This window comes from Heloderma suspectum, chromosome 8 (genome assembly GCF_057233095.1).
Source record: "Heloderma suspectum isolate Gila_16-S chromosome 8, 16-S_ref, whole genome shotgun sequence".
Classification (NCBI taxonomy): domain Eukaryota; kingdom Metazoa; phylum Chordata; class Lepidosauria; order Squamata; family Helodermatidae; genus Heloderma; species Heloderma suspectum.
In genome coordinates, this window is record NC_139465.1 from 43165843 (window position 1) to 43179299 (window position 13457).

At 49.8% G+C, this 13457-nt stretch overlaps 1 protein-coding gene across 1 annotated transcript; it reads right to left on the reverse strand.

Moving 5' to 3' along the window:
• Positions 1 to 228: 228 nt before the first annotated feature.
• Positions 229 to 12871, reverse strand: LOC146339108 (chymotrypsinogen A-like). Its single transcript, XM_084812462.1, has 7 exons — positions 12786 to 12871; positions 10471 to 10574; positions 9931 to 10010; positions 7046 to 7124; positions 4246 to 4426; positions 2463 to 2596; positions 229 to 433 (listed from the first exon to the last, which is right to left on the reverse strand). The coding sequence occupies exons 1-7, from the start codon at positions 12841 to 12843 to the stop codon at positions 272 to 274; spliced, it is 798 nt and encodes a 265-aa protein (XP_084668588.1). The 5' UTR covers positions 12844 to 12871; the 3' UTR covers positions 229 to 271.
• Between the last annotated feature and the right edge of the window lie 586 nt (positions 12872 to 13457).

The following is a 13457-nucleotide window of genomic DNA, read 5'->3' on the forward strand; positions in this document are numbered from 1 at the left end:
AGGCTTCTCCTCCAGGAATTTGTCCAGCCCCCTTTTAAAGCCATCCATTGGTGACCATCACTACATCCTGTGGTAGCAAACTCCATGGCTTAACTATGTGCTGTGTGAAGAAGGACTTCCTTTTATGTGTCCTGAATCTCCCACCAATTTGGGAGACTGGCAGGGCAGCAAAGGCCTGGGATGGATGTGTTGTGTTGTGTGGCAGGAATAAAGCATGAACAGGACACTCATGAAGGAGAAACAGATTTTATTGATCCTCCGGCCGCTTGGCTCAGTTATTGGCCATGATTTCTTCGGCCCATGTGCGGAGCTTGCTGACGCGAGCATACACGGCTGGGGTGGTGACTGAGCAGCGGCTGCTGCCCCAAGACACGATGCCCACCAGCTGCCAAACACCTTCCTTCTGGCACACGAGGGGTCCCCCAGAGTCACCCTGGAAGCACAAAAATAACAGTTTAGAACTTGTTGCGGGGAACATCCAGTTGGAGCCATGTCATCCTGCAGTGACTTGCGGAGCTCCGCAGGTTGCTTATCTCAAACAGCTATGAAAAGGTTGGGAAACCTTTTTATCTTCCCCTGGAATTTAAAGGGGAACCTTGCAGTACCATCCGAATGAAATCTTGGAAGAACAGCTGCTTCTGCGGAGAAACAGAGGGGCTGGAATCTAAGGTTAGACGCCAGAGTATCATCTACTGAACGCTGCTTGAAACTCCTAAGCAATTAGGAGACAAACGTTTGGACACACGGCTCCAAATAGTATTTCTGAATTCAAACTACCAGAAATATTTGAGGACTTGTAATTAAATCTGCTTAAGTGTTTGTTTTTTGTTTCTGCAATTATACTTGCTTGTTGTGCTTTTGAAAGTGGAGGATGGCAGTACCAAAGGAAAAAAAGAAAGGCTTGAGAATGCCACTTCCCCTTCAATTGCTCCTCTGGCAAAGGTTTCTAGAAATGCCAGAGATGGAGCGGAGTTGCTTGCTTTGATAAAGACTATGTCTTCTCAGCTACCAGAGCAGTCAAAGAAACTTCAAACAATTCAGGACTCAACCATTGCCCTTCAGAGGGCTGTGGATTTAATTAATATCTCTTTTCAAAAGACGGAATCGAAGGTTAATGCTCTTGAAAATCGGGTTACTGCTCATGAAACTGCCATGGAAGCTTCGCATAATATTTTGTCTGCTCGAATTTCTCAACTGGAGGCCTTCACACATAGAGCAAATCTATGCATCCTAGGTATTAAAGACGTAGCTACCAATATAGGTTTGGCTGAATTTATGGATAAACATCTGCATGAGCTATTTGGTTTACCATCTGATTTTTTACTTGATATTGAGCATGCATATTGTGTTCCTGGTTCAATATGTGGCACTAAAGGGCCTTTTGGGACTGTTATTGTTCAATTTTCACGCGTCTCTACAAAAAATTATCTTATGCGTCTGGCAAGAGAACAAGGTGAGCTTTGGTGGGGACCAGCAAATGTCAAGATTATGCTCTTTCCTGATTATACTAAAGAAATTGCTGACAGAAGAAGGCAATTCACCAAGGCGAGAAGTTTGGAAAAGCAAATTAACCTTCAATATCACATTAAATGTCCAGCTACATTTTGTGGTCAGGCTGGTGCAGCAACGGTGATTTATTACAAAAAGCAAAGACTGAAATGCAATGAACTGGCAACTGTGATCTCTGGATTCTCTGTAAAAAGAGACAAAAGAAGGGAGGACAATTCCAGAGAAAAGGGCATACGTGTGGAAGCAACCTTGGGGGAACATAATCATGCAACACTCCCCCGCCCCGCCAACAGCATAAAATGGTAAATAGTAGGAACAGAAGGTTGACCCTTTTATCTGTTTATCAACTGATCCAAGGCATAGCTTAGGCAGGTGTGGGAGAAGCAGGCAGAGGCTTGAAGGAGAGATTGCTGCTTGCGGTATGTACAGTCGTCTGCTACTTCTGGTAAATGAGTTTTGCAGAGTTCTGTGCAGTTTCAAAAACCTGTCAAACTGGTCTGAAATCGAGGCAACAGCCAGAAAAATGAAGAGTGTGTGCGCGCACTGTGGGAAGGGAAACCTGTCCCCAAACCCGGCTTGCAACTGTCATAACCGTGGCCTGCCTCCAGCATGAATCTGACTGTGTGTTACTTGTTTTGATGACAATAAAACACTGGTTGTAGTTTTTATCCATATTGTTGTACACTGCCTTGGTGGAAAGCAGGGGTGCACACATAGACAGACCGACCCCTGGCATCTCCAGACAGGGCTAGGGGAGACCCATAGGCGAGAATGTGGAGAGCCACTGCCAGTCAGTGCAGGCAATACTAAGCCAATTGAAGCAACGGCCAGACTTGAGAGACGAATGTGACCTTCCTTTGCTGTGGCGCCAACCACCCGCGGTTCTCCGAGGAAGTAGCGATGAGGGGGCGGGGCAGTTCTGGGCTTTCTGGGAGGGGGCTCGGGGCGCTCACCATGCACGAAGAGGAGCCGGCTGCCCCCGCGCAGATCATCAGGTCAGAGATGTTGCTGCCCCAGTATTCCTTGCACTTCTCGTTGGACAGCAGGGGCAGGGCAGTTTGCTGCAGCTTGCTGGGGGTGTTGAAAGCTGCAGGAGACAGGATCAAATCAGGAACTGGTACGCCCACTGTCCGCTAGATGTGCCCACAGTGGGATCGTCCTTGCTTGGAAGAACATCTCCAACCCACAATTACCCCCAGAGTCTCTGCTCCAGCTTCCCCAACCTGGTGCCCTCCCACTATGGATTGCTGGCTGTGGACACTGGGAGTTGCAGTCCAACACACCGGGAGGGCAGCAGGTTGGGGAGGGCTGCCCTGATCCGTCTCCCTTGCTGCCCTGCAGGCTTGGAACTGAAAGGCAGGGCTGCCCTTTCTCATACCGCCTTCGGGGCCCTCCGCAAAACCCACCTGTGCTGTGAGGCCTCTGGCACCATGCCAGAGTTCCCCTGCCCACCTGTAACTACGCCTAAGCACCGGCTGCAACCACACCTCCGCCGTCACCTCCCGGTTTCCGCCTCCGCCTTCTCTCCCCTGCCCCTCCCCTGTCATCTCCCCTGAGTTGGATTTCAGATTGCAAGGCCATTGTGGCGGGGACCTGTCCTGTTTTACTCTGTAAACTGCCGTGCACACTGATGGTGTAATAAGAATAGCAGCAACAATACATGTGCAGTAAACTCCTCTCTCCTTGTGGGTGCAAACGACTGTGGCCAGTTGTACAGCTGGGGCCAGCATGCTTTCCTGGGTTTGTAGCAACACCCACAATTTTCAAGGGTGATGGAACAAAGCCACCTTTGAAGGAGGCTCCATGGGCCATTGAACTGCTCCGCTTTGTTTTCGGAAGAAGTATTCAAGCAGCACGAGAATCTTCTTGGAGAAAAACAGGTTCCTATTTTCTCCAGGGGGGTGTCTCCACAAGCACCTTACTCCGAGCTGGCTGCGTTTGGGTGTCGCTAGGGACGGATGACGTTGGGCCCATCTCGCAGCCACTCTGGAGTTTCGTGCCGAAAAACCAGGTCTTCTGAGGCTACTTTTAGTCCGATTGTTTTCCTTAGGTCAGCTTCCCTGTGCTTCCGTTGTGGTGTGCACCACCCTCCACATTTATTCCAGCATGATAGCCCTGCCCAGGGATATGTCTTTCACCTCACTGACCCCAGTCAAGGGGGTTTTCCCCAGTGTTTTCCCCGCCTGTGTTTCCCCGCTGTTTCTGCAATTTCAGGGCTGGCCGTCAGAGGTCTGTGCTACCTCATGGCATTTACTCCACCTTGCCTCCAACTAAACTCTGGTGGCCGTCCCCACACAGTATAGGTGTGCTCCGGGCAGCCTCTAACTTCTTTAAAAAAACTAAAGTGTTAAATCGAAATAGCGGTTTTGTCGGCAGCACCTACACCTCCCCTATCTCGCTAGCTCGGTATGTCGCTATGTCGCACCTGCAGGATGGCTGCCTGCTTTTGTCTGCGGGGCTTGTTTTTTCCACATGATGGTTTGGACAGCAGAAAGAAGTCTATTTACCGCACAGCACAGCCCAGCAGAGACACCACTTCCTCACACCTTCTGCGACTATCTGCCTCCTCACCAGGGGACATCTCTAGGGGTCACTAGGAAGGCTGGAGATGCACAATAGCCGAGATGTGCCTCCTCTTCCTGCTGCAACCTGCGCCTCTCTTTCAACCCAAGATGGAGGCAAAAAGTGGGGGGGGCAGCTCTCTTCTTGTGACATGCAAGCCCCTGCCAGACCCACCGTTGTAGCGTGTCCTGCCCCAGCCGGTGGTGACACAAAGGTCTCCGCTCTTGAACAGATCCACGGCATCTGTCAGGCACACGGGGGACACGGTGGGGCTCATCTCAGCAGGGGTGGCCAGCTTGATGAGGGCGATGTCATTGTTGATAGCAACTGGGTCCCACTCTGGGTGGGTGAAGACCTGGTGTGGGAGAGAGAGAGAGAGAGAAATTGTGAGTGCTGCAAACAGGATACAGCGGGCGAAGTCCGGGGGGAGCGTGTTGTCTCATCAGAATGCTCCTAATTCCTTTCTTTTGGGTGTTCTTCATGTATCCCCCAAAAAAGAGGAAACGCATCACCCAGAACACAAACATAGCTTTGCATAAAATGTGCATATTCCAATTTATACGCATATATGCACATTTAGAAATACTTACTATAAATACAGTGCCCTTACGGGAAGACTGTGACCTGGATGTGCCTGCTCTTTCTTTTTTGCAGGTGTTAGCTGTTGATGGGCTACTTCAAGGGCCCGGCCTGCTCCCCTCCTTAGGGTCCCTCGTCTTCAGACCAGACGAGGTTAGGGATGGGCGAATCCCCCAACGTCTGATCTGGGGGTCTCCACTGTGGGGCAATTCAGGCTGCTTGGGGCCCTGCGGATTTCTCTGGGGCCCCGCCGCGCCCTCTGGAGCTGGCAGAGTGGCTCTCCAGCTTACTAAAAGACGCGATCGTGGGAAAATTGCAGCAGTAAATTGCATATTTTACGCCGTTTGTGGCCGTAAAGCACTTACTTTCACATAAACTGCAGCTGTTAATGGCTTTATTTATGTAAAAGTAAGTGCTTTATGGCCGCAAATGGCATACACTGTGCCATTTACAGCTGTAATTTTCCTGCATTAAGCTAATGGCAGCTGCCATTAGCCTATTGCATTTTTTAGAAAGCTGGAGAGCTGCCCCGTGGGAGCTCTTGAGCATGCGGAGGTGAGTGCAGCCAGTCTTCTGTGGACTCCAGAGAATCCGACCTCATCTGAGTCCACAGCAGATTCCTCCAGCATCCCTAGATGAGGGCGGGCATTTATGAATTGCCAAAGAAGAGGAAATGCATCACCAAAAAGGAGGACAAAAGGTCTTTCAGCCTTTAATCCAGATAGGGAGGATGGTGTGTCTGGGTCCAGCAAAGATGCCCCATGTTGTCCTGCGCGGGGGGGAGGATCTCCATGACAACAGAAGGTCTTAACCTGGTGGCTCACCTGGATTTTTCAAGGAATCGGCTTTGGTGCACACAGGGCTCCACGAATGAGTGCACCGTACCATTCTAAGCCACTTCACAGGAACATACTTCCGGGTGGGGTAGGGGGATTAGAGTGAATGACATCAGACTGGTGGGGGTTGCTCAACCAATAAGAGAGTAATTATGATTCCCTTTCAAGAATCAGGAATCTCAAATCTCAGGGAGATCTGCCACGGAACATCCGCAGACGGTCACGCTCCACATATAGAAAGTAATGAGAATGGTGAGGCAGGGGGTGGAACTGAGGAGCTCAGCCCTGCTTTCTTTCCTCATGTGTAGAGCTGACACACGATGGAATGGCTGAACAGGGCTAGATTCTCACAACCGTCTTAATGTGCTGACCTAAAGAGTGAACAGACATTCGGTGTGACATGTGAAACACGATCCTTGCATGCCCTTTTCTCACCACACAGAAGTGAAGAGCAATGCCTGAGGGCCTTGTACTGCATTTCTGCTTTCAAAAAGGTGGTATGAGGCCTGACCCTTCAGTTCTCCCCACCTGTGCATTCCACCCAACCCCTCCCAAATTCTCTGAGGGTCAAACTGCATGTTCCTTTAGAGATGTAGCTAGCGGTTGTTTTTTTCTTCTTTTTGACTCAAGGGACCCCATAGAGTGGTGGGTAGGGGGCTTTAACCCTTTCCCCTAGGCCTGCAATTTACATTACAACTGGATGCCTTTTTGGCAATGGAAATTAGAGACATAGGGGCCTCATCCAGGTTTGGGAACATGGGCGGGGGGAGGGTTAAAGTCCCCCTTAGCCCTTCTCCATGCTGGGGTCCCAATCTGTGTAGTAACATGTAGCCTCACCTTGTAAGGTCACATTCCATAATGAAGAGATCGACTTTGCACACGGAAGCCCTCTGTAACAGAATTCCTCTGAAAACACTGGACTATGGCCAGCGTTCTAGCTTCAGAGTGAAACTGAGCATGCCCAATATAACTTTGCCAGCAGTTGCTGCCGTAGGCTTTCATGGGGCAGGAGAACCACTATAACATTTGAAACACTGCTCAGAACTTCACAAAACCGATGCAAGGCACACCTCCTCAACATGCCTGAATTATGTACATCAGTGGTTCCCACCCAATTTTGAAGGAAATATATGACATGCCTAGCCGCAGCTTGGAGTTAAAAGGACGAATGTGCTCATTTTCAGCACTTTTTAAACTGGCTGTACCTACAGCAATTTGTATCGTATCACTTTGAAATTTTGCACAGTGGTAGAACTCATCAAGTAGATCGTGGATGCCACGTTCCACGCTATTAGCTGAGAAGGTTCATTTTTATAAGCAGTGGAATTTTGAAGCTGATCAGGGCAGAACCTTGTTTAATTTTGTGACTCACCTTAACTCTAAGGGGCCACCCCTGAGTACACACCCACAAACACACCCACGGATCAACACCACTGACTTCCTTTTTTACGCTCCTTGGGGATGTTGTGATGGGGCCTGTCCTGATGCACGCCTGCACGCCAGCATTTACCCCTACACCACTGCCAGCGAGTGTCTAGTGGCCAAGCTGCTTCACCAACCTTCTCAACAGCCAACTTCTGAATTTTCTCCACCGGGGAGCTGCGGTCATGTTCACCAAGCACAACAACCTTGGAGGTGCTGGAAAAAGCAAGCAAAAGCTGTCAAAAAAAGGAAGCGAGGTCATAGAATATCATGGAAACATAGGGTTGGAAGGGGCCTACAAGGCCATCGAGTCCAACCCCCTGCTCAGTGCAGGAAGCCTGATTCCCAGGCGGTCTCTCATCCAGGTACTAACCAGGGCAGGCCCTGCTTAGCTTCCGAGAACAGACGAGATCAGACACAGCCAGCCCTTTGCTCCTTGAAGGTTTGGTGTCACCCCCACAGGGTGTGTGGGCAACCTCTGCATTACACAGGAAAGAGTCCTGGAGCTGGGAGCAAAGGCCCCTTTCTGTTCACTCTGCTGACAAAGGAGCCGAGGCTTTGCAAGGTCAGCTTGCAAGGCCTCACATCTGGGCTGTTTAGCAGCTTGGATTTATCGACATTTATCGACCAAGACAACTGAGCTATTGCCAGGAGCGCTTTTTTGTTCTTACACTACAGGTGTGCAAAGTATATTTTAACAGGCTCGCAGAAAAACCTCTGGCAAAGTGGTTTCCCCTTGATATAGCAACTCAGTTTTCTCTTTTGTTCTTTTCTTTTAAATCCTTTCTCTTTAAAATTGATATGATAGAGTGTACTTAAATCTACTGTCTGAGGGTGTATAGAAATGTGCACATTCATTTATATATCTAGTACAAAATACATCAGTGATTGTTGTAAGGTTGATTATAAGCTTTATTATTATATAAGAGTAAAAAAAATTATTAGTGATTTGTTATTATTATTACTTATCCTTTTTAATTTCCTTCCTTTTTATTATTATTACTAACATTATTATGAGACTTTGGTTAGTAATATTTTTGGCCGATTAAATTGTTAAGTTGTACTATTATATGTTAATTGAAGGGCAATACATGGTTATTGGAAATGTAAGCCTGCTTCCTTGCTGTAAGACTGATGATATGATACTGAAATGTAAGGTTGATTATCTATGCAGTACTGAATTGTAATATTGCCAGTGTTATAGGTATAACTTTTAAGTAGAATGGTATTTGAAGTTTGTGTGTAATGGCATTTAAATTTAATCCTATTAAGTAACTTCTTTATATTTTTTCATTTTCTTTCTTGCTTTCTTCTTCCTTCTCCTTCTTTTGTTTTCTCCCCCCCCCCTTTTTCGTTATTGCCGAGTCCACCTAAGAATACTGTACTGTGGGGAAACTGTAGATAATGATTAGGTTGTTGGTATTGTTTATTTCATTTATAAAGATAAAAAATAGAATAAAAAGTAGTTTTTTAAAAAAGATATAGCAACTCAGTTCTTGGAATACTAAACTTAACTCCAAAAACACGGTTGGTGGTCTTCTTCATAGTAAAGGTGGCTGAATTGTATTTTATCCTTCATGCGATGCTCCCAGGAGCTCAGTCCTGCAGCAGTGCGTTGCCCACACGCACCAGAAGTGGGGGCAACAACCTTGCTACTGGGGGGCACACCAAGCCACCTAACAAATCCCCAATGGACTTTTGTTTCTAAATAAAAAGCAGCTTCAGGAGGGGACAATGCTGAGCGGAGAATCAGCGTAACCCTTTCCCTGACTGCATTTGCCCACTCTGGGAACCCCACAGCTGCTTCCCTTCACCCGGCCCCCCATCTCCATGGAATGTCATATATATTCCTGAGTCTCTGGAGCTCCGGGGGGAGGCGAAGCAGTGCTGATGTGGATTTGGGATGCCAAAACAGCAGTGGGGGGGAGAGTTAAGCACCCCGTTTCCTCTCACTGCCATTCCTCCATGCAAAGTTGCCCCCTCCGGTAAATGTTCTCATTAGAATAATGTCGACAACAATATGAACAGCAGCAGCAACACTTCTGGTGCTTTGTCTCACAGGTTAATTACGCAATTATTTCGAAGGCCGCCTTCTCCCACACGAACCTGCACGCTTTGAAAGGTCTCCTGGGGAGGTCCTTCTCTCAGACCCATCACCATTGGAGGCATGTTTGGCGCGGTCATGAGAGAGGGAGGGCCTTTCGGGGAGGGGGCACTCCCAGGCCCCCAAACTCTCTGCCAAGGGAGCTTTACGGCCGTCTTTCTGTTGTCCTTCCGCAGGCTCTTGTCTAAGTTCTACTGGCGGGGAGTTTTAATGAGCGGCTGCTGCGATACAGGAGGCCTTATTCTGACCCATCATGGGCCAAAGTCCAAAATCTTAGGCTCCACCAGGAGCGTATGTCCTGATGAGTGCAGCCAACGAACCACCGGCAGCCATTCCAGCAGGCTGAGCTGAGGACAATGAGAGGGACAGCGGGGCCATTCCACCAGCCCTGCTGAAAGAATTACCCCCCGCTTCCCTTTTTCCTTGCGTGTTGCGCCCTTTTAGATTGTAAGCCTGCAGGCAGGGACAGCCCTGTTTAATTAATTCTATATATACACCACTCTGAGAGCCTTTTTCGCTGAGGGCTGGCATAAAAATACTTCAAATAATCAGTCAGTCAGTCAATCAATAATAGGGTGATCTCTTCAATACTGATTGGAAGCTATTTTGTATAGTTGTGTTTTTAATTTTTTAAAAAATTTGTTATGCTATGTTTTAATTAAGATTTAGTTTTTAATCCGTATTTTATTACTGCTAGCTGCCTTGAGGGCCACTTTGGCAGAAAGGAGGGATATACATTTAATAAATACATAAATAAGTTGTGGGGAGCTAACTGGTGTCAGCTGTGGGACACAGTTGACACAGCTGTTAGCCTTGGCGGTGTATGACCTCACCCCACCTAGGCGCCCCCCAAGCGTCCGTTCCTGTTTTTTTTGTTCCTGTGTCCGTTCCACAACGCCGGAGGGGCTGTGTTCTTACGTCATCCCGCAGTGAGCAGCGGTCACCACCCAGTCCTTATTGAGTAGAGATCCACCGCAGAAATGCCACCCGCTCTTGTCCTGCAAGGAAGACCGACCAAAGGAGAAGATGAGATCCAGCAAGAACAGGCAAGAGGAAACCCCCACCCCACAAGAGGCCCCTGAAGACCTGCCGTCAGTCAGAGCAGACAGTGGCGGGGAACCATTTCTCCGTTGAGAGCTGCATTCCCTTGGGGCTATGTCAGGGTGGGGTCCCACGTTCCAATGGGCAAGGATGGAGTCAGAAGTGGACACAGACACCCCTTCTCTGTCTCTTATTCTGCCCCCCCCCCTTGAAGGGCAGATGTTTGGGCACAGGCCTGGCATTGGGGAAGTGCATATTTTGCACATGATCAGAAACACATTGTCCCCTTTATTATTATTTCATATATTTCAGTGCTAACCCCCACACAAAGATGTTCCAGAGCTAAGCTCTGTTAGAAGAACTGAAAACAAACACAAGAAGCAAATGGGTTTCCAATCATTTCCCAAGTGCCCTTACCTGCAAGGAGACCTGCCAGGGCCATGATCCAGGCACCGCCTCTTCACCATTGACGATGCGGGTGTAGCCAGAGACAACAGGGTGGATTGCGGGGAGACCGCAGCCTGGAAGCAACAAAGGAAGTGAGCCCCTCACTCTGAGGCCCCATGGCAAGAGAGGAAAGCAGTCAAGGGGTCCCCTATACCCCTGTACCTCCCCCCTTGTCACACGGCAAAGATAGACGCTCCTAAGCAAGCTGCTAAGTGACTGGTGTGTCTGTTGGTCTCTGTGCTGGAACAGTGGAATGTTGTAATACACAGGCAATGGCCTCTCTTCCCTCCCTTCCCTCTGTCTCGGGAGCTTCTAAGCGGACAGCCCCTGGTGCTACCGGTCAAAATACTTGTGCAGGACCCCTTTCTCTTGAGCCGGACGCCTGCCGGTGGTCTGCCTCTCCATCCTGCAGTGCCTAGGACAACCTGGTTCTACACCAAATGCTGCCGAGACTAAAACTCAACCTACGCCAGGAGCGGGCGACTTCAGGAGGCCGAGAGCCATCTTGGCCCTGCCCTCAGGCCGTACTCCTGCTGCAGCACCGCCACCCAATTTGGCAACTGCAGCTAAATAAATGGGTACGTCCCTTTAAAATGCTCCCGAGCATGGCATGGTTTAGTGCTCCCCACATTACCCTTCTCCCCAGGCCATGCCCACGAACAGTTAGCGTGTCAGGAAGGCACGTTAGGGAGAAGGGTTCCAGCCTCGTCTTTCCCTGATGTGCTACGTGTTTTTTTGTTTGTGTTTTAACACGCTCAGCATTTTGAACGTGCACAGAGTTTTAACATTAGCATCCTAGAGCTGGCAGGGACTGACAGATGGCTGTCCAGCTTCTGTTTAAATACCCCCAGTGGAGGAGAACCGCCCCCCCCCCCCGTAGCCTATCCCGCTGCCAGACAGTCCTCGCTCTTACGAAAACGGTCCCACTCTGTAGCCAAAAGCTGCTTCCCTGTGACTTCCGCCCATTGCTTCTTGCCCTGCCCTCTGGAGCAACCCAGAGCACCTCTGCCCCATCCTCTGCATGACCACCTTACGGATATTTGAAGACCATGATTGTGCCTCCCCTTTCACCTGCACTGCCTCTGGGGACTGTACCGTGAGTGTCTCCCCACGCCCTGAGCATGTCGATCAGCTCTTGCTGTCTTTGCTCTAAGCTGGGAAATGCTGCACGTACCCGGGACACACTGGCTGTTCACAGGCATGGATTGGGGAGGAGTGGTAATGTGGGGCGCTTGAAATCATGCTGCGCTCAGGGGCATTTTTAAGTGAGACACCCGTTTATGTTGCCGCAGTTGCCATGTCTGGGCCCGATTCAAAGTGCTGGTATTAACATTCAAAGCCCTAAACGGCTGGGGGCCAGGTAACCGGAAGGATCCTCTTCTCCCATATACACCTGCCTGGACCCTAAGATCATCTTCAGCGGTCCTTCTCAGGGAGCCCCACCAAAGGAAGTGAGGTCCTAGCTACTAGGAAGAGGGCCTTTTCCGCTGTGGCACCTTGGCTGTGGAATGAGCTCCCTAGACAGGTTCGCCTGGCACCTACGTTATATACACCTTCCGGTGCCAGGAGAGCACCTTTTTCTTTTCCCAGCATTTTAGCGCTCTAGTCTTTTAGTTCTGCTGTTTTGAATCCGTATTTTCAATCTCCGCATTGCTGCTAGGTTTATGCTGGGTTTATACTGTAGTTTTAAGCTTTCATATTTGATATTGTTTTATGCTGTACTTGGTGGTTTTAATTTTTGTGAACTGCCCAGAGAGCTTTGGCTAGTGGGCAGGATAGAAATGGGATAAATAGTAAATAAAACCCTAAGTAGCCCCCTGTCTGTCACCTCCAGGTTTTCTGGAGTGAAAGAAACAAAGACGATGACGTTGCCTACGCTTGCATCTTCTCCTGACTGATCTCTCATGCGGCTGGCCCTTGACTACTGGTCAGGTCCCGTTCCTTGGATTGTGCTTGCTTTGGACTGCTTGCCTGGGCCTGAATTTGGCTGTGCCTCGGACCGTGCATTTGGGTGCCCTTCTTCCTGACGGGTAATCGTGTGCTTCTGATCTTTGCCTGCCTTCTGACTTTGCTGAATGGATTCGCCGGTCCCCCCCGGACTGAGCTTGACCCCGCTGTAGCAGGACAAGACCAGAAGCTGCCCCCGCTGTTTATCTCGCTCTTACCAAGCTCGTGCAAACTACTTTGATCCACCCAAGCCCAGATAATACAGCCACGGAAAGGCCTTCTCCCCCTGCCCTCCGCCCCAGATGGGGCACCAAACCGCGGGCATTGTGGAGACTTACCCAGTCCCTGAGCAGCACTGAAGAGTGCGAGGCAGGATAAAAGCCACAAGGCAGCCATGCTAGCGACTCCTGTGAACGACGTCCAGGAGAGGCTGAGGTGGCCTCCACCGTTTTTATACCAAGCGCTCCGAGCAAAAGTAGCCCCGAGCCCCAGTGACGTGGGAACGAGCACACCTGCCCCTTGATAACAGGATCGATCACTGGCTGGAGCCGGCGAAGGCTTTCCACTTTGGAAAGCGGTGGGTTATTTTTAGACCTTTCACAGCTGAGAGTTTTCCAGGACACTTTCTTTGGGGGACAATCCGGAGGCGAGGTGGCGCAGCAGAGCTTCATCCCTTTTCACTTTGGTACTTGCTCCACTTCGAGGGAACTCTCTCCACATTGTCCTGTCTGCTGAGGCCGTGGTCCCAGCAGACCCACTGGCCATACCGTTTGGTGGCCATGCAGTCAACGTTAGTGTTGAGGGGCCCTGCGTGGCTCCCACACGCAAGCAGGAGCCCCTACGTACGTACATCTTTATGTGCACTGTGCACATGCGGCACTGGGGCTGAGTAGGGGTGGCCAGCGGGTGCTTTGGTGTCCAGGAGCGTGTCCAGGATGCGACCCCACCCCTCCTCTCATGCATTTGGTGAAATCACTGGGAGGGGGTGTCTTTGAACGCAGCCCCCAATG